This window comes from Somniosus microcephalus, chromosome 8, assembly GCF_052327205.1.
Source record: "Somniosus microcephalus isolate GS21.2 chromosome 8, FLI_Smic_1.0, whole genome shotgun sequence".
NCBI classification, from domain to species: domain Eukaryota; kingdom Metazoa; phylum Chordata; class Chondrichthyes; order Squaliformes; family Somniosidae; genus Somniosus; species Somniosus microcephalus.
Window position 1 is genome coordinate 269,667,494 of NC_140994.1, and position 26,760 is coordinate 269,694,253.

Genomic DNA, 26,760 nt, shown 5'->3' on the forward strand with positions numbered 1-26,760 from the left:
CCACTCTGCTATCACCCCCAACACCCCTTCCCCTTCGCCCGGCACCTTCCCGTGCAAGCGCAGGAGATGCAACACATGCCCTTTTACCTCCCCCCTTCCCACTGTCCAGGGCCCCAAACACCCCTTCCAGGTGAAACAGAGATTTACTTGTACTTCTCGCCATCTAATATACTGTATTCACTGCTCACGATGTGCTCTACTCTACATTGGGGGGAACAAACGCAATGTTGGGTGACCGCTTTGCGGAACACCTCCGTTCAGTCCGTAAGGGTGACCCTGAGCTTCCGGTCGCCTGTCATTTTAATTCACTGCTCCACTCCCACTCTGATCTCTCCATTCTCGTGCTATTGCATTGTTCCACGGAAGCTCAGCGTAAGCTTGAGGAACAGCACATCATCTTCCGAGGGAGCGCTGCACTGTCGGAGGGGCAGTACTGAGGGAGCGCAGCACTGTCGGAGGGGCAGTACTGAGGGAGCGCAGCACTGTCGGAGGGGCAGTACTGAGGGAACGCAGCACTGTCAGAGGGGCAGTACTGAGGGAGCGCAGCACTATCGGAGGGGCAGTACTGAGGGAGCGCAGCACTGTCGGAGGGGCAGTACTGAGGGAACGCAGCACTGTCGGAGGGTCAGTACTGAGAGAGCGCAGCACTGTCGGAAGGGCAGAACTGAGGGAGCACTGCACTGTCGGAGGTGCAGTACTGAGGGAGCACCGCACTGTCGGAGGGTCAGTACTGAGGGAGCGCTGCACTGTCGGAGGGTCAGTACTGAGGGAGCGCCTCACTGTCGGAGGGTCTGTACTGAGGGAGCGCCGCACTGTCGGAGGGGCAGTACTCAGGGAGCACAGCTCTGTCGGAGGGGCAGTACTGAGGGAGCGCAGCATTGTCGGAGGGGCAGTATTGAGGGAGCGCCGCACTGTCGGAGGGGCAGTACCGAGGGAGTGCCGCACTGTTAGAGGGGCAGTACTCAGGGAGCACAGCTCTGTCGGAGGGGCAGTACTGAGGGAGCGCCGTACTGTCGGAGGGGCAGTACTGAGGGAGCGCTGCACTGTCAGAGGGGCAGTACTGAGGGAGTGCCGCACTGTCGGAGGAGAGGTACTGAGGGAGCGCCGCACTGTCAGAGGGGCAGTACTGAGGGAGCGCCGCACTGTCGGAGGGCAAGTACTGAGGGAGCGCTGCACTGTCGGAGGGGCAGTACTGAGGGAGCGCTGCACTGTCGGAGGGGCAGTACTGAGGGAGCGCTGCACTGTCGGAGGGGCAGTACTGAGGGAGCGCCGCACTGTCGGAGTGGCAGTACTGAGGGAGTGCGGCACTGTCGAAGGTGCCCTCCTTTTGGATTAAACTGAGGCCCCGTTTGTCTGGTTTGCTGCTATGGAAGAAGAACTATTCGAAGAAGAGCAGGAGAGTTCTCCCAGTGCCCTGGCCAATATTCTTCATTCAACTAACATCACCATTATAAAAATCAGATTAACTCCTCATTCATAGCATTTGCTGTTTGTGGGTCCTTGCTGAATGCTAATTCGCTGTTGAGATTGCCCACATAACAGTTTCAGCTCTTCAAAGGTAACCTATTAGTTCTGAAGTGCTTTAGGACTTCCTGATGGTAATAAATAAATAACAATCACATACTAACAGGTCAACCAACGTGTTGGCCGATTTTAATTAATGCCAACATTCAGCGCGTAACAATTCCCCCAATTTCACACTTGCTATCCGTAGCCTTATCTGCTGCTAAACTAAATCGTCTTATGCACCACAGCGGAGGCGGTGGAAATGCTGTGGCGTGCAGGGGTTCTGTTACTGGACTAGTGATCCAGAGAACATCAGTAAAAATCGCACCGTGGGCAGTTTGTGAAATTGGATTCAGTTTTAAAAATCTGGAATAAAAGTGACCACGAGGCTGTCAGATTGTCGTAAATCCCAACGGGTTCACTGATCTCCCTTTAGGGCAGGAAGACTGCCGTCCATACCCGGTCTGGGCCTATATGTGACTCCAGTCCCACACCATCGTGGGTGACTCTGAACTGCCCTGTGAAGTGGCCGAGCGAGACACTCAGTTTGTATCAAACCCGCTCCCAGCGGTTCAAGAAGGCGGCCCACCCTCACCTTCTCAGGGCAACTGGGGATGGGCAATAAATGCCGGCCTTGCCAGCGACGCCCTCATCCCGAGAATGAATCGACTGCACTTAAAGTTTTGTTTTGCTTTCCATGTGTGAGTTTCCCTCAGTGGGCAGCACTCTGTCAGAAGATCGTGCGTTCAAGTTCTCCTCCAGAGATAATCTAGGCTGACATTCAGTGCAGTACTGAGGGAGCGCCGCACTGTCGGAGGGGCAGTGCTGAGGGAGCGCCGCACTGTCGGAGGGGCAGTACAGAGGGAGCGCTGCACTGTCGGAGGGGCAGTACTGAGGGAGCGCCGCACTGTCAGAGGGGCAGTACTGAGGGAGCGCCGCACTGTCGGAGGGGCAGTACAGAGGGAGCGCTGCACTGTCGGAGGGGCAGTACTGAGGGAGCGCCGCACTGTCGGAGGGGCAGTACTGAGGGAGCGCCGCACTGTCGGAGGGGCAGTGCTGCGGGAGCGCCGCACTGTCGGAGGGGCAGTACTGAGGGAGCGGTGCACTGTCGGAGGGGCAGTACTGAGGGAGCGGTGCACTGTCGGAGGGGCAGTACTGAGGGAGCGGTGCACTGTCGGAGGGGCAGTACTGAGGGAGCGCCGCACTGTCGGAGGGGCAGTACTGAGGGAGCGCAGCACTGTCGGAGGGGCAGTACTGAGGGAGCACAGCACTGTCGGAGGGGCAGTACTGAGGGAGTGCTGCACTATCAGAGGGGCAGTACTGAGGGAGAGCTGCAGTGTCAGAGGGGCAGTACTGAGGGAGTGCCGCACTGTCGGAGGGGCAGTACTGAGGGAGTGCTGCATTGTCAGAGGTGCAGTACTGAGGGAGTACCGCACTGTCGGAGGGGCAGTCCTGAGGGAGTGCTGCATTGTCGGAGGAGCAATACTGATGGAGCGCTGCACTGTCGGAGGGTCATTACTGAGGGAGTGCCGCACTGTCGGAGGGGCAGTACTGAGGGAGCGCCGCACTATCGGAGGGGCAGTACTGAGGGAGCGCCGCGCTGTCGGAGGGGCAGTACTGAGGGAGCGCCGCACTGTTGGAGGGGCAGTACTGAGGGAGCGCTGCACTGTCGGAGGGGCAGTACTGAGGGAGCGCCGCACTGTTGGAGGGGCAGTACTGAGGGAGCGCCGCACTGTTGGAGGGTCAGTACTGAGGGAGCGCTGCACTGTTGGAGGGGCAGCACTAAGGGAGTGCTGCACTGTCGGAAGGGCAGTACTGAGGGAGCGCAGCACTGTCGGAGGGGCAGTACTGAGGGAGCGCTGCACTGTCGGAGGGGCAGTACTGAGGGAGCGCCGCACTGTCGGAGGGGCAGTACTGAGGGAGCGCTGCACTGTCGGAGGGGCAGTACTGAGGGAGTGCTGCACTGTTGGAGGGCCAGTACTGAGGGAGCGCAGCACTGTCGGAGGGGCAGTACTGAGGGAACGCAGCACTGTCAGAGGGGAAGTACTGAGAGAGCGCAGCACTGTCGGAAGGGCAGAACTGAGGGAGCACTGCACTGTCGGAGGGGCAGTACTGAGGGAGCGCCGCACTGTCGGAGGGGCAGTACTGAGGGAGCGCTGCACTGTCGGAGGGGCAGTACTGAGGGAGTGCTGCACTGTTGGAGGGCCAGTACTGAGGGAGCGCAGCACTGTCGGAGGGGCAGTACTGAGGGAACGCAGCACTGTCAGAGGGGAAGTACTGAGAGAGCGCAGCACTGTCGGAAGGGCAGAACTGAGGGAGCACTGCACTGTCGGAGGTGCAGTACTGAGGGAGCGCCGCACTGTCGGATCGTCAGTACTGAGGGAGCGCTGCACTGTCGGAGGGTCAGTACTGAGGGAGCGCCTCACTGTCGGAGGGTCTGTACTGAGGGAGCGCCGCACTGTCGGAGGGGCAGTACTCAGGGAGCACAGCTCTGTCGGAGGGGCAGTACTGAGGGAGCGCCTCACTGTCGGAGGAGCAGTACTGAGGGAGCACAGCACTGTCGGAGGGGCAGTACTGAGGGAGTGCTGCACTGTCAGAGGGGCAGTACTGAGGGAGAGCTGCAGTGTCAGAGGGGCAGTACTGAGGGAGTGCCGCACTGTCGGAGGGGCAGTACTGAGGGAGTGCTGCATTGTCAGAGGTGCAGTACTGAGGGAGTACCGCACTGTCGGAGGGGCAGTCCTGAGGGAGTGCTGCATTGTCGGAGGAGCAATACTGATGGAGCGCTGCACTGTCGGAGGGTCATTACTGAGGGAGTGCCGCACTGTCGGAGGGGCAGTACTGAGGGAGCGCCGCGCTGTCGGAGGGGCAGTACTGAGGGAGCGCCGCACTGTTGGAGGGGCAGTACTGAGGGAGCGCTGCACTGTCGGAGGGGCAGTACTGAGGGAGCGCCGCACTGTTGGAGGGGCAGTACTGAGGGAGCGCCGCACTGTTGGAGGGTCAGTACTGAGGGAGCGCTGCACTGTTGGAGGGGCAGCACTAAGGGAGTGCTGCACTGTCGGAAGGGCAGTACTGAGGGAGCGCAGCACTGTCGGAGGGGCAGTACTGAGGGAGTGCTGCACTGTCGGAGTGGCAGTACTGAGGGAGCGCCGCACTGTCGGAGGGGCAGTACTGAGGGAGCGCCGCACTGTCGGAGGGGCAGTACTGAGGGAACGCTGCACTGTCGGAGGGGCAGTACTGAGGGAGCGCCGCACTGTCGGAGTGGCAGTACTGAGGGAGCGCTGCACTGTCGGAGGGGCAGTACTGAGGGAGCGCTGCACTGTCGGAGGGGCAGTACTGAGGGAGTGCTGCACTGTTGGAGGGCCAGCACTGAGGGAGCGCAGCACTGTCGGAGGGGCAGTACTGAGGGAACGCAGCACTGTCAGAGGGGCAGTACTGAGAGAGCGCAGCACTGTCGGAAGGGCAGAACTGAGGGAGCACTGCACTGTCGGAGGGGCAATACTCAGGGAGCACAGCTCTGTCGGAGGGGCAGTACTGAGGGAGCGCCTCACTGTCGGAGGGGCAGTACTGAGGGAGCACAACACTGTCGGAGGGGCAGTACTGAGGGAGTGCTGCACTGTCAGAGGGGCAGTACTGAGGGAGAGCTGCAGTGTCAGAGGGGCAGTACTGAGGGAGTGCCGCACTGTCGGAGGTGCAGTACTGAGGGAGTGCTGCATTGTCAGAGGTGCAGTACTGAGGGAGTACCGCACTGTCGGAGGGGCAGTCCTGAGGGAGTGCTGCATTGTCGGAGGAGCAATACTGATGGAGCGCTGCACTGTCGGAGGGTCATTACTGAGGGAGTGCTGCACTGTCGGAGGGGCAGTACTGAGGGAGCGCCGCACTGTCGGAGGGGCAGTACTGAGGGAGCGCCGCGCTGTCGGAGGGGCAGTACTGAGGGAGCGCCGCACTGTTGGAGGGGCAGTACTGAGGGAGCGCTGCACTGTCGGAGGGGCAGTACTGAGGGAGCGCCGCACTGTTGGAGGGGCAGTACTGAGGGAGCGCCGCACTGTTGGAGGGTCAGTACTGAGGGAGCGCTGCACTGTCGGAGGGGCAGTACTAAGGGAGAGCTGCACTGTCGGAAGGGCAGTACTGAGGGAGCGCAGCACTGTCGGAGGGGCAGTAATGAGGGAGCGCTGCACTGTCGGAGGGGCAGTACTGAGGGAGCGCCGCACTGTCGGAGAGGCAGTACTGAGGGAGCGCTGCACTGTCGGAGGGGCAGTACTGAGGGAGCACAGCACTGTCGGAGGGGCAGTACTGAGGGAGCGGTGCACTGTCGGAGGGGCAGTACTGAGGGAGCGCCGCACTGTCGGAGGGGCAGTACTGAGGGAGCGCCTCACTGTCGGAGGGGCAGTACTGAGGGAGCACAGCACTGTCGGAGGGGCAGTACTGAGGGAGTGCTGCACTGTCAGAGGGGCAGTACTGAGGGAGAGCTGCAGTGTCAGAGGGGCAGTACTGAGGGAGTGCCGCACTGTCGGAGGGGCAGTACTGAGGGAGTGCTGCATTGTCAGAGGTGCAGTACTGAGGGAGTACCGCACTGTCGGAGGGGCAGTCCTGAGGGAGTGCTGCATTGTCGGAGGAGCAATACTGATGGAGCGCTGCACTGTCGGAGGGTCATTACTGAGGGAGTGCCGCACTGTCGGAGGGGCAGTACTGAGGGAGCGCCGCACTATCGGAGGGGCAGTACTGAGGGAGCGCCGCGCTGTCGGAGGGGCAGTACTGAGGGAGCGCCGCACTGTTGGAGGGTCAGTACTGAGGGAGCGCTGCACTGTCGGAGGGGCAGCACTAATGGAGTGCTGCACTGTCGGAAGGGCAGTACTGAGGGAGCGCAGCACTGTCGGAGGGGCAGTACTGAGGGAGTGCTGCACTGTCGGAGTGGCAGTACTGAGGGAGCGCCGCACTGTCGGAGGGGCAGTACTGAGGGAGCGCCGCACTGTCGGAGGGGCAGTACTGAGGGAGCGCTGCACTGTCGGAGGGGCAGTACTGAGGGAGCGCCGCACTGTCGGAGGGGTAGTACTGAGGGAGCGCTGCACTGTCGGAGGGGCAGTACTGAGGGAGCGCTGCACTGTTGGAGGGGCAGTACTGAGGGAGCGCTGCACGGTCGGAGAGGCAGTACTGAGGGAGCGCTGCACTGTCGGTGGGGCAGTACTGAGGGAGCGCTGCACTGTCGGAGGGTCACTCCTGAGGGAGTGCTGCACTGTCGGAGGGGCAGTACTGAGGGAATGCTGCACTGTCGGAGGGGCAGTACTGAGGGAGTGCTGCACTGTCGGAGGGGCCGTTTGCCTGTTCAGTGGGTGTAAAGGACCCTGTGGTATATTCAAATAGCTGGAGAGTGCTCCCTGGCCAATATTCCTCCCTCAACCCACGTCACTAGAAAAGGATTCTCTGATCATTCACTGCTGTTTTTGGAATCTTGGCCGCAGTGTTTGCCGGTTTAACAGTGAAACTTTATAAAGTGTTTAATTGGTAATGAGGAGCGTTGGAGTCTCCCAGGCACATGCTCAGCGGGCGTTTCACTCCAAGCCCTTTGACCCTGCTGGTTTGTATCGGGGAAGATGTCCATTCATACGTTAAAGAAGAAAGCACCTGCATTTATATAGCGCCATTCAGCACCTATCATTGAGCTTAATACAGGACCAGTGTCGACCCCGACGGGCAAGAGCTCTATTTACCAAGTAAAACAGCCATGCTCAGCAAATGAGGTGAGAGTTTACATTGTCTTATAACACTCCTGTGAAGCCCCTTGGGATGTTTTACTAGGTTAATGGCGCTATATAAATAAAAGTTGTTGTTATTGTTGTGATAAAACTAAAGGAAAGAGCATATAAAATGGTATGTTGGCCTTTATTATAAGAGTAAAGACGTCTTACTGCAATTATTTAGGGCCCTGGTGAGACCACACCTGGAGTATTGTGGACAGTTTTGGTCTCCTTACCTAAGGAAGGATATACTTGCCATAGAGGGAGAGCAACGAACGTTCACCAGACTGATTCCTGGGATGGGGGGATTGTCCTATGAGGAGAGATTGAGTAGACTAGGCCTATATTCTCTAGAGTTTAGAAGAATGAGAGGTGATCTCATTGAAACATACAAAATTCTTACAAGGCTTGACAGGGTAGATGCAGGGAGGATGTTTCCCCCTGGCTGGGGAGTCTAGAACCAGGGGTCACACTCTCAGGATAAGAGATGAGGAGAAATTTCTTCACTCAGAGGGTGGTGAATCTTTGGAATTCTCTACCCCAGAGGGCTGTGGAGGCTCAGTCGTTGAGTATATTCAAGACAGAGATCGATAGATTTTTGAATATTAAGGGAATCAGGGGCTTTGGGGAGAGTGCAGGAAAGTGGAGTTGAGGTCGAAGATCAGTCATGATCTTATTGAATGGCGGAGCAGGCTCGAGGAGCCGAATGGCCGACTCCTGCTCCTAATTCTTATGTTCGTAAAAGTGCAAAGAATAGCATAAATCCCGGGGACTGGGAGAGATAAATCCCGGGGACTGGGAGAGATAAATCCCGGGGACTGGGAGAGATAAATCCCGGGGACTGGGAGAGATAAATCCCGGGGACTGGGAGAGATAAATCCCGGGGACTGGGAGAGATATAAAGAACAGCAAAGCAAGACAAATAAGATAGTAAGAGCTGCAAACAGGGAATACGAATAGAAGCTTGCGAGGGATACCAAGATTAACAAAAAAAGTTTTTGAAATTATATTAGAAGAAAACGGGTAGTGGAGTGTAATGTGGGCCCTTTAGAAACAGATGTGGGTTATATTGCCAAAGAAAATAACGCAAGGGAAGACTTGTTGAATAATTACTGTGTCAGTCTTCGCTGTAGAGGAAGAGGATAATATAGCTGACATTCCAGGGAAACGAACGATGAATCAAGGACTGGAACTCACTAAAGTTAACGTAAGCAAGAAAACAGTATTAGAAAAAATCGTGGCACTACCACTGCTTTCGTACGACGGGCAAAGCTTCTAATGTGACGTCTAGTCTGGCTCTCCATGCGACGGCCTCCTGAGATGCCGAGTGGAGAAACGAGGTGCCTCCCGCGACAGATCTCAGTGGGCAGGTTGATGTGATGTGTTCCATGGTCCGGGACTCCTGGCCACTGTCGCACTTCGGGTCTGGGACTCGTGGCCACAGTCGCACTTCGGGTCTGGGACTCGTGGCCACTGTCACACTTTGGGTCTGGGATTCGTGGCCACTGTCGCACTTCGGGTCTGGGACTCGTGGCCACAGTCGCACTTCGGGTCTGGGACTCGTGGCCACAGTCGCACTTCGGGTCTGGGACTCGTGGCCACAGTCACACTTTGGGTCTGGGATTCGTGGCCACAGTCGCACTTCGGGTCTGGGACTCGTGGCCACAGTCACACTTCGGGTCTGGGACTCGTGGCCACAGTCACACTTCGGGTCTGGGACTCGTGGCCACAGTCACACTTCGGGTCTGGGACTCGTGGCCACAGTCACACTTCGGGTCTGGGACTCGTGGCCACTGTCGCACTTCGGGTCTGGGACTCCTGGCCACTGTCGCACTTCGGGTCTGGGACTCCTGGCCACAGTCGCACTTCGGGTCTGGGACTCGTGGCCACAGTCACACTTCGGGTCTGGGACTCGTGGCCACAGTCGGACTTCGGGTCTGGGACTCGTGGCCACAGTCACACTTCAGGTCTGGGACTTGTGGCCACAGTCACACTTCGGGTCTGGGACTCCTGGCCACAGTCACACTTCGGGTCTGGGACTCGTGGCCACAGTCGCACTTCGGGTCTGGGACTCGTGGCCACAGTCACACTTCGGGTCTGGGACTCCTGGCCACAGTCACACTTCGGGTCTGGGACTCGTGGCCACAGTCACACTTCGGGTTTGGGACTCGTGGCCACAGTCGCACTTCGGGTCTGGGACTCGTGGCCACAGTCGCACTTCGGGTCTGGGACTCGTGGCCACAGTCACACTTCGGGTCTGGGACTCCTGGCCACAGTCGCACTTCGGGTCTGGGACTCATGGCCAGTCACACTTCGGGTCGACCCTCCTCTTCCATGTATGGAGCAGGCGGCCGCATCGTCCGTGCCCCGCGCGGATTGGGTCGAGCCCCGTCCGCCATCTCCGAGGGAGGTCGAAGCCAGAGGAGCTCTGCTGTTGGGTCAGTGATGAGCTGTTGGTTCTTTACGTTGCCGTGCATCCCACATAATAGCACTAAAGACTGACAAATCCCCAGGACCTGATGGTTTCCACCCCAGGGTTTTAAAGGAAGGTGGTGAGGAACTTGCAGATGCTTTAGCCTTAATCTTCCCAAGCTCTCTCGATTCAGGAATTGTCCATTTAGATTGGAAAATGTAACTCCATTATTTAAGGAAGGTGAGAGAGAGGAACCAAGAAATTACAGACCAGTTAGTCTAACATCTGTTGTGGGGTAGTTATTGGAATCTATAATTAAGAACAGAGTGACTGAGCACTTAGAGAAATTTTAGCTGAAAGTAGTAGACAGAGGAATGTCCAAATTTTAAAACTAATTAATGAATTAATTGAGATGGGAGACCAGGCAATGTGTTGTTGTTGCATGTGGGAGCTGGTGGACACCATTGAGGTCCACGGCGACCACATCGGCAGCAAATGTTGGTGGCTCGAGGAACTTCAGCTCAGAGTTGATGAGCTGGAGTCCGAGCTTCAGATACTGCGACGCATTAGGGAGGGGGAGCGTTACCTGGACACTAAGTTCCAGGAGGCAGTCACACCCACAAGAGTAATTACATCCAATTTGGCCCATGGTCAGGGACAGGAGGGTGTGACTACAAGCGAGGCAGGTATTGGGATCCAGGAGGTAGTGATGGAGGAGCCTCAGCCCTTGGCCTTGTCCAACAGGTACGAGATTCTTGCTCCCTGTGTGGACGAGGGCAGGGACTGCAGGGAGGATGAGCAATCTGACCACAGCACCGTGGTACAGGGAGCCATTCAAGTGGGGGGAGTAAAAAGAAATGTTGTTGTGATTGGGGATAGAATAGTTAGGGGATATACACTGTCCTCTGCAGCCGAGAGCGTGAGTCCCGAAGGCTGTGTTGCCTGCCCGGTGCCAGGGTTAAGGACATCTCCTCTGGGCTGGAGAGAAACTTGGAGTGGGAGGGGGAGGATCCAGTTGTCATGGTCCACGTAGGCACCAATGATATAGGTAGGACAAAGAAAGAGATTCTGCTGAGAGAGTATGAGCAGCTAGGGACTAAATTAAAAAGCAGAACCACAAAGGTAATAATCTCTGGATTACTACCTGAGCCACGAGCGAATGTGCATAGGGTAAATAAGATCAGAGAAATGAACGAGTGGCTCAAAGACTGGTGTGGGAGAAATGGGTTTCGATTTGTGGGGCACTGGCTCCAGTACTGGGATAAGAGGGGGCTGTTCTGTTTGGACCGGCTTCACTTGAACCATGCTGGGGCTAGAGTCCTGGAGAATTGAATAACTAGGGCTGTAGAGAGGGCTTTAAACTAAATAGTGGGGGGGAGGATCCAGGTGAGTGGGAATTTAAAAAGTCAATGAGAAATGAGAAAGCAATAGAGCAGGCTAGAGATGGGGGAAATAATAACCAGAGTGTGACAGGAAGGGACAGAATGTTTAAAAATAAGAGTGCAACAGAAAATGGGGCCAAAACAAGGAGGAATAGTAAAAAGACAAAGTTAAAAGCTCTATATCTGAATGCACGCAGCATTCGTAACAAGATAGATGAGTTGACGGCACAAATAGACACGAATGGGTATGATCTGATCGCCATTACAGAGACGTGGTTGCAAGGTGATCTGGGCTGGGAACTGAATATTCCAGGGTATCTGACAATTCGGAAGGATAGACAGAAAGGAAAGGGAGGTGGGGTGGCTTTGTTGGTAAAGGATGGGATCAGTGCAGTGGTGAGAAGTGATATTGGCTCAGAAGACCAAGATGTAGAATTGGTTTGGGTGGAGATAAAAAATAATAAAGGGAAAAAGTCTCTGGTGGGCGTAGTCTACAGACCCCCGAACAGTAGCAATGCTGTTGGACAGAGTATAAATTTGCAAATAATGGAGGCCTGTAAAAAAGGTATGGTAATAATCATGGGTGATTTTAATCTCCATATTGATTGGACAAATCAAATTTGCCATGGTAGCCTTGAGGAGGAGTTCATAGAGTACATCCAGGATGGTTTCCTAGAACAGTATGTAATGGAACCAACCAGGGAGCAGGCTGTCTTGGATCTGGTACTGTGTAATGAGACAGAATTAATAAATCATCTCATAGTAAAGGATCCTCTAGGAAAGAGTGATCATAGCATGGTTGAATTTCAAATTCAGTTTGAGGGTGGGAAAGTTGTATCTCAAGCCAGTGTCCTGATCTTAAACAAAGGCAATTACTGCATGAGGGCAGAACTGGCTAAAGTGGACTGGAAAAATAAATTAAATGGTAAGACAGTTGAAATGCAGCGGCGGACATTTAAGGAGATATTTCATAACTCTCAACAAAAATATGTTCCAGTGAGAAAGAAAGATTTTAAGAGAAGGGAGCACCATCCGTGGCTAACTAAGGAAGTAAAGGATGGTATCAAATTGAAAACGAAGGCATACAATGTTGCCAAGATTGGTGGGATTGGGAAATTTTTAAAAACCAGCAAAGGATGACTAAAAAAATAATAAAGAGAGAGAAGATGAATTATGAGAGTAAACTGGCAAGAAACATTAAAACAGATAGTAAGAGCGTCTACAAGTATATAAAAAGGAAAAGGGTACCTAAAGTAAACGTTGGTCCCTTAGAGGATGAGACTGGGGAATTAATAATGGGGAACGGGGAAATGGCAGAGACTCTGAACAAATATTTTGGAAACTATAGACCAGTTAGCCTAACATCTGTCATTGGGAAAATGCTGGAGTCCTTCATTAAGGAAGCAGTAGCAGGGCATTTGGAAAATCATAATGCAGTCAAGCAGAGTCAGCATGGTTTTATGAAAGGGAAATCATGTTTAACAAACTTGCTGGAGTTCTTTGAGGAGGTAACGAGCAGGGTGGACCAGGGTGAAGCAGTGGATGTAGTGTATTTGGATTTCCAGAAGGCATTCGATAAGGTGCCACATAAAAGGTTACTGCACAAGATAAGAGCTCATGGAATTGGGGGTAATATATTAGCATGGATAGAGAATTGGCTAACTAACAGAAAGCAGAGAGTCGGGATAAATGGGTCATTTTCCGGATGGCAAACGGTAACTAGTGGGGTGCCACAGGGATCGGTGCTGGGGCCTCAACTATTTACAATCTACATTAATGACTTGGATGAAGGGACCGAGTGCAATGTTGCCAAGTTTGCGGATGATACAAAGATGGGTGGGAAAGCAAGTTGTGCAGAGGACTCAAAGTATCTGCAAAGGGATATAGACAGGCTAGGTGAGTGGGCAAACATTTGGCAGATGGAGTATAATGTGGGAAAGTGCGAGGTTATCCACTTTGGTAGGAAAAATAAAAAAGCAAATTATTATTTAAATGGAGAGAGATTACAAAATGCTACAGTTCAGAGGGACCTGGGGGTCCTTGTGCATGAAACACAAAAAGTTAGCATGCAGGTACAGCAAGGAATCAAAAAGGCAAATGGAATGTTGGCCTTTATTGCAAGGGGGTTGGAGTATAAAAGCAGGGAAGTCCTGCTACAACTGTACAGGGTATTGGTGAGACCACACCTTGAGTATTGCGTACAGTTTTGGTCTCCTTATTTAAGGAAGGATATACTTGCATTGGAGGCAGTTCAGAGACGATTCACTAGGTTAATTCCAGAGATGAGGGGTTTGACTTATGAGGAAAGGTTGAGCAGGCTGGGCCTATACTCATTGGAGTTTAGAAGAATGAGAGGTGACCTTATTGAAACATATAAGATACTGAGGGGGCTCGACAGGGTCGATGCAGAGAGGATGTTTCCCCTCGTGGGGAAATCTAGAACTCGGGGGCACAGTCTCTGAATAAAGGGTCGCCCTTTTAGAACTGAGACGAGGAGGAATTTCTTCTCTCAGAGGGTCGTAAATCTGTGGAATTCTCTGCCACAGAGAGCTGTGGAGGCTGGGTCATTAAATACATTTAAAGTGGAGATAGACACATTTTTGCAAGGTAAGGGAGTGAAGGGCTATGGGGAGCGGGCGGGGAAGTGGCTTTGAGCCCAAGATCAGCCATGATCTTATTGAATGGCGGAGCAGGCTCGAGGGGCCAAGTGGCCTATTCCTGCTCCTATTTCTTATGTTCTTATGTAATTTACATGGACTTCCAGAAGGCATTCGATAAGGTTCCACATAAGAGATTGTTAGCTAAAATTAAAGTTTGTGGAATTGAAGGCACGTTATTGACCAGATTAGGAGATTGGTTCGGCGGTAGAGGACAGGGAGTAGGGATAATGGGCGTGCACTCGAACTGGAAGACAGCGACTGGTGGTGTCCCACAAGGGTCTGTGCTGGGGCCTCAACTATTCATTATATTTATTAATGACTTAGATAACACACGTATATCCAAGTTTGCCGATGACACAAAGATTGGTGGGATATAAGTAGTATAGACGGGAGCATAAAATTACAAAGAGCCGTAGATAGATTCAGTGAGTGGGCGAAACTGTGGCAGATGGATTTAAACGCAGGTAACTGTGAGGTCATCCATTTTGGACCAAAAAAGGAGAGATCTGAGTATTATTTCAATGATGAAAAGCTAGGAACAGTGGAGGTCCAAAGAGATATACACAGATCACTAAACGGTAGTAGTCAGTACAAATAATAATCAAAAAGGCTAATGAAATGTTAGTCTTTATAAGTGGAGGACTAGAATATAAAGGGAGGAAGTTTTTCAGCTACACAAAGCCCTGGTTAGACCACACCTGGAGCACTGTGTACAGTTCTGGGCACTGCCGCTTAGAAAGGATATATTGGCCTTGGAGGGAGTGCAGCGCACATTCACCAGACTGATACCAGGGCTTCAAGGGTTAGATTATGAGGAGAGATTGCATAAACTAGGCTGTATTCCCTGGAATATAGAGGGTTAAGGGGTGATTTGATTGAGGATTTTAGGATTTTGAAAGGAATTGAAAGGGTAGACAGAGAAACTATTTCCGCTGGTGGGGGAGTCTAGGACAAGGGGACAGAACCTTAAAATCAGAGCCCGGCCATTCAGGAGAGAAGTTAGGAAACACTTCTTCACACAAAGGGTGGTGGAAGTGTGGAACTCGCTCCCACAAAGAGCAGTCGATGCGAGCTCAACTCATAATTTCAAATCTGGGATCAATAGATTTTTGATCTTCCAGGACTCGATAGACTCTGGAACAGTCCCCATGGATTGGAGGGTAGCTAATGTTACCCCACTATTCAAAAAAGGTGGTAGAGAAAAAGTGGGGAATTAGAGACCGGTAAGCCTGACATCGGTAGTGGGGAAAATGCTAGAGTCCATTATAAAAGATGTAATAGCAGAGCACTTGGAAAGCAGTGACAGGATCGGACAAAGTCAACATGAATTTACAAAAGGTAAATCGTGCTCGACTAATCTACTGGAATTTTTTGAGGATGTAACTGGTAAAATAGATAAGGGAGAACCAGTGGATGTGGTGTATTTGGACTTTCAGAAGGCATTCAATAAGGTCCCACATAAGAGATTAGCGTGCAAAATTAAGGCACATGGGATTGGGGGCAAGGTATTGACTTGGATAGAGAACTGGTTGGCGGATAGAAAGCAAGGAGTTGGAATAAACGGGTTGTTCTCCGAGTGGCAGGCAGTGACTAGTGGGGTACCGCAGGGATCGGTCCTAGGACCCCAGCTGTTCACAATATATATTAATGATCTGGACGAGGGAATTAGATGTAATATCTCCAAATTTGCAGATGACACAAAGCTGGGTGGGAGGGTATGCTGTGAGGAGGATGTCGTGAAACTCCAGTACGATTTGGACAGGTTGGGTGATTGGGCAGAAACATGGCAAATGCACTATAATGTGGATAAATGTGAAGTTATCCACTTTGGTGGCAAAATCAGGAAGGCAGGTTATTATTTGAATGGCAATAGATTGGGAGAAGGGGAAGTGCAAAGAGACCTGGGTGTTCTTGTGCACCAGCCGCTGAAGGTAAGCATGCAGGTGCAGCAGGTGGTTAAGAAGGCAAATGGTATGTTGGCCTTCGTAGCAAGAGGGTTCAAGTACAGGAACAAGGATGCCTTGCTGCAATTGTACAGGGCCTTGGTGAGACCGCACCTTGAGTATTGTGTGCAGTTTTGGTCACCTTATGTGAGGAAGGACATTCTTGCCATGGAGGGAGTGCAGCGAAGATTCACCAGGCTGATACCTGGGATGGCAGGAATGACGTATGAGGAGAGATTGTGTCGATTGGGCTTATACTCACTGGAGTTTAGAAGATTGAGAGGGGATCTCATCGAAACCTATAAAATTTTGTCAGGCCTGGACAGACTAGATGCAGGAAGGATGTTTCCGATGGCCAGGGAGTCCAGAACCAGGGGTCACAGTCTAAGGATAAGGGGTAAGCCATTTAGGACTGAGATGAGGAGGAATTTCTTCACCCAGAGAGTGGTGAACCTTTGGAATTCTCTGCCACAGAAGGCGGTGGAGGTCAGTTCATTAAATATATTCAAGAAGGAGTTGGATATATTTCTTAAGGCTAAAGGGATCAAGGGATATGGGGAGAAGGCAGGGACAGGGTACTGAATTTGGATGATCAGCCATGATCTCATTGAATGGCGGAGCAGGCTCGAGGGGCCGAATGGCCTACTCCTGCTCCTATCTTCGATGTTTCTATGTTGCTAGACAAGGGTATTAAAGGATGTGGAGCCAAGGCGGGTGGATGGATTTAGGGTACAGATCTTATTGAATGGTGGAACTGGATCAAGGGGCTGAATGGCCTCCTCCTGTTCCTATGTTCCTTCATCCCGGGTACCATTCTAGTGAGTCTCCTCTGCACCTCCTCCAAGACCTTGACATCCTTCTTAAAGTGCGGTGCCCAGAATTGGCCACAATACTCCAGCTGAGGCCTATTTGGCAGCACCTCTGACAGTGCAGCACCTCTGACAGTGCAGCACCTCTGACAGTGCAGCACTCCCTCAGTGTGACACTGAGTGGAGCTTGAACCCAAGACCTTCTGACTTGACTTCCGTCATTCGTATGAGACGTTAACCCGAGGCCCCGTCTGCTCTCTCAGGTGGACGTAAAAGATCCCACGGCCACTATTTTGAAGAAGACCGGGGGAGTTCTCCCCGGTGTCCTGGGGCCAATATTTATCCCTCAATCAATATCACTAAAACAGATTATCTGGTCAATATCACATTGCTGTTTGTGGGAACTTGCTGTGCGCAAATTGGCTGCTGCGTTTCCTACATTACAACAGTGGCTACACTTCAAAAGCACTTCATTGGCTGTGAAGCACTTTGGGACGTCCGGTGGTCGTGAAAGGTGCTATAGAAATGCATGTCTTTCTTTCTCTGAGGCGAGAGTGCTACCCACTGAACCCCGCTTGTCACCTCGGTCTCACGCTTTCTCCTTGTTGACAAGGCTAAATGATTAAATGTGCGACTTCTGTGTCTTGCAGAAAAAACTCAACATGAAAGGATCGATCGACATCTCCAAGATCAAGTGTGTGGAGATTGTGCTGAGTGACATCAGCTTCCCTTGTAGCTACAAGTACCCGTTCCAGGTAAGGTGCCACTTCGCCCCGTGGTGATGCACTTGAATAACTTTAACTGAAATAACAACAGAAAATGCTGGAAAAACTCAGCAGGCCAGGCAACATCCGTGGAGAGAGAAATTAGAGTCAACGTTTCAGGTCGAAACCCTTCGTCAGGACTGAAAAAACACAGGAAATGAAACCGATTAAAAGGCCAGTTTGGGGGCTGGGAAATGGGGATGAAAGAACAAGAGAGAAGTGACGAGACATTAAGAGGTATTCAAAACCAGACGAGATGGTGGTCGGACTAGTGGAGACAAAAGACGGCTCTAGATTAGGTGTGAAATGCGCTGGCAGAATGAGAGACAGCTGCCATGTGGGAGAGAGAGGGAAAGGGGGAAGGGCACAAAACAAAGGTGTGGATAAAAAATATATAAAAATGTAATAGGGGCCGAGGTTATGATGTGAAATTGTTGAACTCGATATTGAGTCCGGAAGGCTGTAAAGTGCCTAATCGGAAGATGAGGTGCTGTTCCTCGAGTTTACACTGGGTTTCCGTGGAACAATGCAAGAGGCCGAGGACAGTGAGGTCTGAGTGGGAATGGGGCGGTGAATTAAAATGACAGGCGACCGGAAGCTCGGGGTCACCCTTACGGACTGAACGGAGGTGTTCCGCAAAGCGGTCACCCAATCTGCGTTTGGTCTCCCCAATGTAGAGGAGACCACATCGTGAGCAGCGAATACAGTATACTAGATTGCAAGAAGTACAAGTAAATCGCTGTTTCACCTGGAAGGGGTGTTTGGGGCCCTGGACAGTGGGAAGGGAGGAGGTAAAAGGGCATGTGTTACATCTCCTGCGCTTGCATGGGAAGGTGCCAGGAGAAGGCGAAGGGGTGCTGGGGGTGACTGAGGAGTGACTTTAACTGAACTGCTTCACAGTCCGATTCACCCTCAATTACGCTTTGGTTTTAACTCATCCTCCGAGGGAGTTTCTGATACAAGCAGCTCTTCAGTAACTACCTTAAATCTCAGAGGTTCACGAGATTGATTCCTGGGATGAGAGGGTTGTCCTATGAGGAGAGATCGAGTAGATTGGGCCGATACTCTCTGGAGTTTAGAAGAATGAGAGGTGATCTCATTGAAACATACAAGATTCTGAGGGGGATTGACAGGGTCGATGCCGAGAGGTTGTTTCCCCCTGGCTGGAGAGTCTAGAACCAGGGGTCACAGTCTCAGGATAAGGGGTCGGCCATTTAGGACTGAAATGAGGAGGAATTTCTTCACTCAGAGGGAGGTGAATCTTTGGAATTCTCGACCCCAGAGGGCTGTGGAGGCTCAGTCGTTGAGTATATTCAAGGCTGAGATCGATAGATTTTTGGACTCTAGGGGAATCGAGGGATATGGAGATCGGGCGGGAAAGTGGAGTTGAGGTCGAAGATCAGCCATGATCTTATTGAATGACGGAGCAGGCTCAAGGGGCCGAATGGCCGACTCCTGCTCCTATTGCTTATATTCTTACAGGGCTGATTTTACCGCCCTCGCCACCCCAACCCCCACCGCCCCAAGGCCAGTGGGAATGGTACAGGCGGAGGGGGGTAAGATGCTGCGGGAACGGGGAGACGTGGGGTCGGCACAGGTTTCCCACCCTCCCACCGGGCACGAGAAGGCCATGTATCACAGAGGAGCGGGGTCCTAATTTAAATGGCAAAGTCACATTCCAATGACATCACTGGGATGCTCACTGCCGGCCCGACTGAGGCGCACTGAGTCTTGGACCGAGCTGGCGATAGTGAACCAATCAGTCCCACTGCCCTGCTGTGTCAGCCATGGCTCGGTGGGCAGCACTCTCGTCTCTCAGTCAGAAGGTCGTGGGTTCAAGTCCCACTCAACGGATTTGAGTGCATAATCTAGGCAGACACTCCCAGTGCAGTACTGAGGGGGCGCTACACTGTCGGAGGGGCAGTACTGAGGGAGCGCCACACTGTCAGAGGGGCAGTACTGAGGGAGCGCTGCACTGTCGGAAGGGCGGTACTGAGGGAGCGCAGCACTGTCGGAAGGCGGTACTGAGGGAGCGCTGCACTGTCAGGGGGCAGTACTGAGGGAGTGCTGCACTGTCGGAGGGGCAGTACTAAGGGAGCGCCGCACTGTCAGAGGGACAGTACTGCGGGAACGCCGCACTGTCGGAGGGTCAGTACTGAGGGAGTGCTGCACTGTCGGAGGGGCAGTGCTGAGGGAGTGCCGCACTGTCGGAGGGGCAGTACTGAGGGAGCGCTGCACTGTCGGAGGGGCAGTGCTGAGGGAGTGCCGCACTGTCGGAGGGGCAGTACTGAGGGAGCGCCGCACTGTCGGAGGGGCAGTACTGAGGGAGTGCCGCACTGTCGGAGGGGCAGTACTGAGGGAGCGGCGCACTGTCGGAGGGGCAGTACTGAGGGAGCGCCGCACTGTCAGAGGGACAGTACTGAGGGAACGCCGCACTGTCGGAGGGTCAGTACTGAGGGAGTGCTGCACTGTCGGAGGGGCAGTGCTGAGGGAGTGCCGCATTGTCGGAGGGACAGTACTGAGGGAGCGCTGCACTGTCGGAGGGGCAGTGCTGAGGGAGTGCCGCACTGTCGGAGGGGCAGTACTGAGGGAGCGCCGCACTGTCGGAGGGGCAGTACTGAGGGAGTGCCGCACTGTTGGAGGGGCAGTACTGAGGGAGCGCCGCACTGTCAGAGGGGCAGTACTGAGGGAGCGCCGCACTGTCGGAGGGGCAGTACTGAGGGAGCGCCGCACTGTCGGAGGGGCAGTACTGAGGGAGTACCGCACTGTCGGAGGGGCAGTACTGAGGGAGTGCCGCACTGTCGGAGGGGCAGTACTGAGGGAGCGCCGCACTGTCAGAGGGGCAGTACTGAGGGAGCGCCGCACTGTCGGAGGGGCAGTACTGAGGGAGCGCCGCACTGTCGGAGGGGCAGTACTGAGGGAGCGCCGCACTGTCGGAGGTGCTAATTTTCAGATGAGATGTTAAACCGAGGCCTCTTCTGTCCTCTCAGGTGGATGTAAAAGATTATACGGCCACTATTTCGAAGAAGAGCAGGGGGAGTTCTCCTCGGTGTCCTCGCCAATATTTATCCCTCAATCAACATCACAAAAACAGATTTTCTGGACATTTATCACATTGCTGTTTGTGGGAGCTTGCTGTGCGCAAGATGGCTGTTGTGTTTTCCGCAAAGTTCTTTTTTTTATCTCCACAGCCAATACCATTTTGATTGGATAAGGATTTGAAAAGGAAGAATGTAAAAGGATAAAAGGGAAAGGGAAATAGGCGGAGAGAGTCGAGGCTCCATTTGAAGAGCTAGCACTGACAGGGAGGAGTCGGGCCCAACGGCCTCCTTCCGTGCTGCCAACTCTTTGATTCTGTGTCAGCGTAAAGGCTTGTGTGTAAATTTCACATTAAACTGTGAAAGGAAAACTACCCCAGCACCAATAAGAGACACAAGATAAAGCTTGCATTTATTTAGCACCCGGAACATAAGAAACCGCCCGAGGCTCTTCACCGAGACATCAGAAGAAAGAAATGGGTGTCGGGCCAGAGAAGGAGACATTTTGCTTCCTGTTCCTCATTCAGTGCCTTGTGATGTTCCGGTTTGGTGTTCCTTTTCACCTCTTCACCACTAAACATAGAAACATAGAAGATAGGAGCAGGAGTAGGCCATTCGGCCCCTCGAGCCTGCTCCGCCATTCAATGAGATCATGGCTGATCATCCCAATTCAGTACCCTGTCCCTGCCTTCTCTCCATATCCCTTGATCCCTTTAGCCTTAAGAAATATATCCAACTCCTTCTTGAATATATTTAATGAATTGGCCTCAACTGCCTTCTGTGGTAGAGAATTCCACAGGTTCACCACTCTCTGGGTGAAGAAATTCCTCCTCATCTCAGTCCTAAATGGCTTACCCCTTATCCTTAGACTGTGACCCCTGGGTTAACCAGACATGATAATGAAAGCAACAACAGAACATGCTGGAAACACTCAGCAGGTCAGGCAGCATCGAGGAGAGAGAAACCGAGTCAACGTTTCGACAAAGGGTCCCGACTCGAAATGTTGACTCGGTTTCTCTCTCCGCAGACGCTGCCTGACCTGCTGAGTGTTTCCAGCATTTTGTGTTGTTATTTCAGATTTCCAGCATCCGCAGTATTTTGCTATGATAATTAAAGTACAGGTAGAACGTCCCGAATCCGGTAACCTCGGGACTGAGGCCGAGCCGGTTTTCAGGTTTTTCCGGACTCGGTACGTGTTTTTGATGTCCGAAGTCCGGAAATGCCCGAGCCCAGGTTGCGATGGTTCCGAACTTCGGACATCAGAAACACATGCCGAGTCCAGAAATGCCGGGGCCCAGGTTTCGGTTTTTGGTAAGCCTCCCTCAGGGTGTCCAGATTCCGGAACATTTTACGGATTCCGGACCCCTGCCACCAATCGTCCCGGAGTCCAGATTCCGGAACTCCGGATTTGGGACGTTCAGCCTGTAATGACCTTTCTCTTTGCTCCCTATGTGATGCGCAGCAACCCCTGAAGCACTCGCTCATGCCTCTGCTGCCTGTCTGATTCTCATGCACGCTCTGCCTGGTTCCTGTTGCTTCTCAGTAACTCCAATAACTTGCATTTCACAGAATCGTAGAATGTTGCAGCCCAGGAGGAGGCCATTCGGCCCATCGTGCCTGTGCCGGCTCTTTGAAAGAGCTCTCCAATTAATCCCACTCCCCTGCTCTTTCCCCACAGCCCTGCACATTATTTCCCATCAAGTATTTATTCAATTCCCTTTTGAAAGTTACTATTGAATCTGCTTCCACCGCCCTTTCAGGCGGCGCGTTCCAGATCACAACAACTCTACAACAACTTATATATTTATATAGCGTCTTTAACATAGTAAAACGTCGCAAGGCGCTGCACAGGTGTGTAATAAGACAGCGAGCCACATACGGAGAAATTAGGGCAGGTGACCGAAAGCTTGGTCAAAGCGATAGGTTTTAAGGAGAGTCTTGAAGGAGGAGAGAGAGGCGGAGAGGTTTAGGGAGGGAATTCCAAAACTTAGGGCCCAGGCAGCTGAAGGCACGGCCGCCAATGGTGGAGTGGTTATAATCAGGGGATACTCAAGAGGCCAGAATTAGAGGAGCGCAGAGATCTCGGGGGGGTGGGGGGCTGGAGGAGGTTACAGAGATAGGGAGGGTGAGGCCATGGAGGGATTTGAAAACAAGGATGAGAATTTTGAAATCGAGGTGTTGTCAGACCAGGAGCCAATGTAGGTCAGCGAGCACAGGGGGTGATGGGTGAACGGGACTGGGTGTGAGTTGGACACGGGGCAGTGAGCACAGGGGGTGATGGGTGAACGGGACTGGGTGTGAGTTGGACACGGGGCAGTGAGCACAGGGGGTGATGGGTGAACGGGACTGGGTGTGAGTTAGGACACGGGGCAGTGAGCACAGGGGGTGATGGGTGAACGGGACTGGGTGTGAGTTAGGACACGGGGCAGTGAGCACAGGGGGTGATGGGTGAACGGGACTGGGTGTGAGTTAGGACACGGGGCAGTGAGCACAGGGGGTGATGGGTGAACGGGACTGGGTGTGAGTTAGGACACGGGGCAGTGAGCACAGGGGGTGATGGTTGAACGGGACTGGGTGCGAGTTAGGACACGGGGCAGTGAGCACAGGGGGTGATGGGTGAACGGGACTGGGTGCGAGTTAGGACACGGGGCAGTGAGCACAGGGGGTGATGGGTGAACGGGACTGGGTGTGAGTTAGGACACGGGGCAGTGAGCACAGGGGGTGATGGGTGAACGGGACTGGGTGTGAGTTAGGACACGGGGCAGTGAGCACGGGGTGATGGGTGAACGGGACTGGGTGTGAGTTAGGACACAGGGCAGTGAGCACAGGGGGTGATGGGTGAACGGGACTGGGTGCGAGTTAGGACACGGGGCAGTGAGCACAGGGGGTGATGGGTGAACGGGACTCGGTGTGAGTTAGGACACGGGGCAGTGAGCACAGAGGGTGATGGGTGAACGGGACTGGGTGTGAGTTAGGACACGGGGCAGTGAGCACAGGGGGTGATGGGTGAACGGGACTGGGTGCGAGTTAGGACACGGGGCAGTGAGCACAGGGGGTGATGGGTGAACGGGACTGGGTGTGAGTTAGGACACGGGGCAGTGAGCACAGGGGTGATGGGTGAACGGGACTGGGTGTGAGTTAGGACACGGGGCAGTGAGCACAGGGGGTGATGGGTGAACGGGACTGGGTGTGAGTTAGGACACGGGGCAGTGAGCACAGGGGGTGATGGGTGAACGGGACTGGGTGTGAGTTAGGACACGGGGCAGTGAGCACAGGGGGTGATGGGTGAACGGGACTGGGTGTGAGTTAGGACATGGGGCAGTGAGCACAGGGGGTGATGGGTGAACGGGACTCGGTGTGAGTTAGGACACGGGGCAGTGAGCACAGGGGGTGATGGGTGAACGGGACTGGGTGTGAGTTAGGACACGGGACAGTGAGCACAGGGGGTGATGGGTGAACGCGACTGGGTGTGAGTTAGGACACGGGGCAGTGAGCACAGGGGGTGATGGGTGAACGGGACTGGGTGCGAGTTAGGACACGGGGCAGCAGAGTGTTGGATGATCTCAAGTTTACGTAGGGTAGAATGTGGGAGCCCAGCCAAGAGTGCGTTGGAATAGTCGAGTCTCGAGGTAACAAAGGCATGGATGAGGGTTTCAGCAGCGGATGAGCTGAGGCGAGGGCGGAGTCGGGCGATGTTACGGAGGTGGAAATAGGCGCTCTTAGTTATGCTGCGGATATGTGGTCAGAAGCTCATTTCAGGGTCAAATATGACACCAAGGTTGCGAACAGTGTGGTTCAGCCTCAGACAGATGTTAGGGAGAGGGATGGAGTCAGTGGCTCGGGAACGGGGTTTGTGGCGGGAACCGAAAACAATGGCTTTGGTCTTCCCAATATTTAGCTGGAGAAAATTTCTGCTCATCCAGAACTGGACGTCGGAAAAGCAGTCTGACAATTTAGAGACCGTGGAGGGGTCGAGAGAAGTGGTGGTGAGGTAGAGCTGGGTGCTGTCATCATACATGTGGAAACTGACGCTGTGTTTTCGGATGATGTCACCAAGGGGCAACATGTAGATGAGAAATAGGAGGGGCCAAGGATAGATCCTTGGGGAACACCAGAGGTACCGATGCGGGAGTGGGAAGAGAAGCCGTTGCAGGTGATTCTCTGGCTACGATTAGATAGATAAGAATGGAACCAGGCGAGTGCAGTCCCACCCAGCTGGACGATGGTGGAGAGATGTTGGAGAAGGATGGAGTGGTCAACCGTGTCAAAGGCTGCAGACAAGTCAAGAAGGAAGAGGAGGGATAGTTTACCTTTGTCACAGTCACAAAGGGTGTCATTTGTGACTTTGATGAGAGCCGTTTCGGTACTGTGGCAGGGGCAGAAACCTGATTGGAGGGATTCAAACATGGAGTTGCGGGAAAGACAGGCATGGATTTGGGAGGTGACAACACATTCAAGGACTTTGGAGAGGAAAGGGAGGTTGGAGATGAGGCGGCAGTTTGCAAGGACGGAGGGGTCGAGGGTTGGTTTTTTGAGGAGAGGGGTGATGACGGCAGATTTGAGGGAGAGGGGGACAGTACCTGAGGAGAGAACCATTAACATGGGAGCCAGGAAGGGAAGTTGGGTGGTCAGCAGTTTGGTGGGAATAGGGTCGAGGGAGCAGGAAGTGAGTCTCATGGACAGGATGAGCGAGGAGAGATCATGAGGGGAAACATCGCTGCATTAAAAAAAAAAATTCTCATCTCCCCTCTGGTGCTGTTGCCAATACAGAGCCTGACAATTTGTAGTTAACTTTAACTTTAACTTCAAACTTAGAAAAACAGTCGAGCCAAAGAAGGAGACACCAAGAGGGGTGACCAAAAGGGTGAAACATAGAAACGCAGCGCTCCCTCAGTACTGCCCCTCTGACAGTGCAGCGCTCCCTCAGTACTGCCCCTCTGACAGTGCAGCGCTCCCTCAGTACTGGCTCCTGACAGTGCGGCGCTCCCTCAGTCCTGCCCCTCCGACAGTGCAGCGCTCCCTCAGTCCTGCCCCTCCGACAGTGCTGCGCTCCCTCAGTAATGCCTCTCCGACAGTGCAGCACTCCCTCAGTCCTGCCCCTCCGACAGTGCGGCGCTCCCTCAGTACTGCCCCTCCGACAGTGCGGCACTCCCTCAGTACTGCCCCTCCGACAGTGCAGCGCTCCCTCAGTAATGCCTCTCCGACAGTGCAGCACTCCCTCAGTCCTGCCCCTCCGACAGTGCGGCGCTCCCTCAGTACTGCCCCTCCGACAGTGCGGCACTCCCTCAGTACTGCCCCTCCGACAGTGCAGCGCTCCCTCAGTACTGCCCCTCCGACAGTGCGGTGCTCCCTCAGTACTGCCCCTCCGACAGTGCGGTGCTCCCTCAGTACTGCCCCTCCGACAGTGCGGCACTCATAGAAGATAGGAGCAGGAGTAGGCCATTCGGCCCCTTGAGCCTGCTCCGCCATTTAATGAGATCATGGCTGATCATCCAAACTCAGTACCCTGTCCCTGCCTTCTCCCCATATCCATTGATCCCTTTAGCCTTAATGCGAGCATCAGCCGTGGCTCAGTGGGCAGCACCCTCGCCTGTCTGAGTCAGAGGGTTGTGGGTTCATGTCCCGCTCCAGAGACTTGAGCACGAAAATCTAGGTTGACACTTCGGTGCAGTGCTGAGGGAGCACTGCATTGTCAGAGGTGCTGTCTCTTGGATGAGACGTTAAACCGAGGCCCCGTCTGCTCTGTCAGGTGGATCTGAAAGATCCCGCGGCACTATTTAAAGAGCAGGGGAATTATCCCCAGTGTCCGGGACAATATTTATCCCTCAATCAACATTAGTAAAACAGCTGATCTGGTCATTATCACATTGCTGTTTGTGGGAGCTTGCTGTGCACAAATTGGCAGCCGTGATTCCTACATTACAACAGTGACTACACTTCAAAATGTACTTCATTGGCTGTGAAGCTTTGGGACGTCCGGTGGTGGTGAAAGGTGCTGGAGAAATGCAAGTCTTTCTTTCAAAGGAGGATCTTAAAGGGTATGGAGAGGAGGAGGGGTTTAGGGAGGGAACGCCACAGACTGGGACCCAGGAGGCTGAAGGCACGGCCGCCAGTGGTGGCCAAAAGGATGGGGGCAGGTGGGGGGGCGTGGGGGATGCACAAGAGGCCAGTGGATTTGGGAGGGGGGTGTTTGCAGGGCAGGTAGGCGATACAGACATATGGAGAGCCAAGGCTGTGGAGGGTTTTTTATACTTGCATTGCTATAGCGCCTTTCACAACCTCAGGACGTCCCAAACCGCTTCACAGTCAAGGAAGTATTTTTGAAGTGTAGTCACTGTTGTAGGGGAGTGGGCCTTTGGTGTAGCGGTAGCATCCCCGCCGCTGGGCCAGAATGTGTCGGGTTTCAAACCCCGCTCCAAACAGTCCCGGCAAGTGGAGTCGGAGCTCTGGCTCTAAATTCTGGGTTGACATCCAGCGGGATACTTGCGTCCGTGGGTGGGTGTGGGTGGCCCC

At 53.5% G+C, this 26,760-nt stretch overlaps 1 protein-coding gene across 2 annotated transcripts in view; it reads left to right on the forward strand.

The window, feature by feature from the left end:
- The window catches only part of LOC147114396 (tyrosine-protein kinase ITK/TSK-like), a 200,001-nt gene that overhangs the window by 81,547 nt on the left and 91,694 nt on the right, over positions 1 to 26,760 (forward strand). For both annotated transcript variants that reach the window (XM_085996069.1, XM_085996070.1), the window contains exon 2: positions 17,096 to 17,200. In XM_085996069.1, the coding sequence (XP_085852195.1) occupies positions 17,096 to 17,200 (105 nt within the window). The remainder of the gene's footprint in view (positions 1 to 17,095; positions 17,201 to 26,760) is intronic.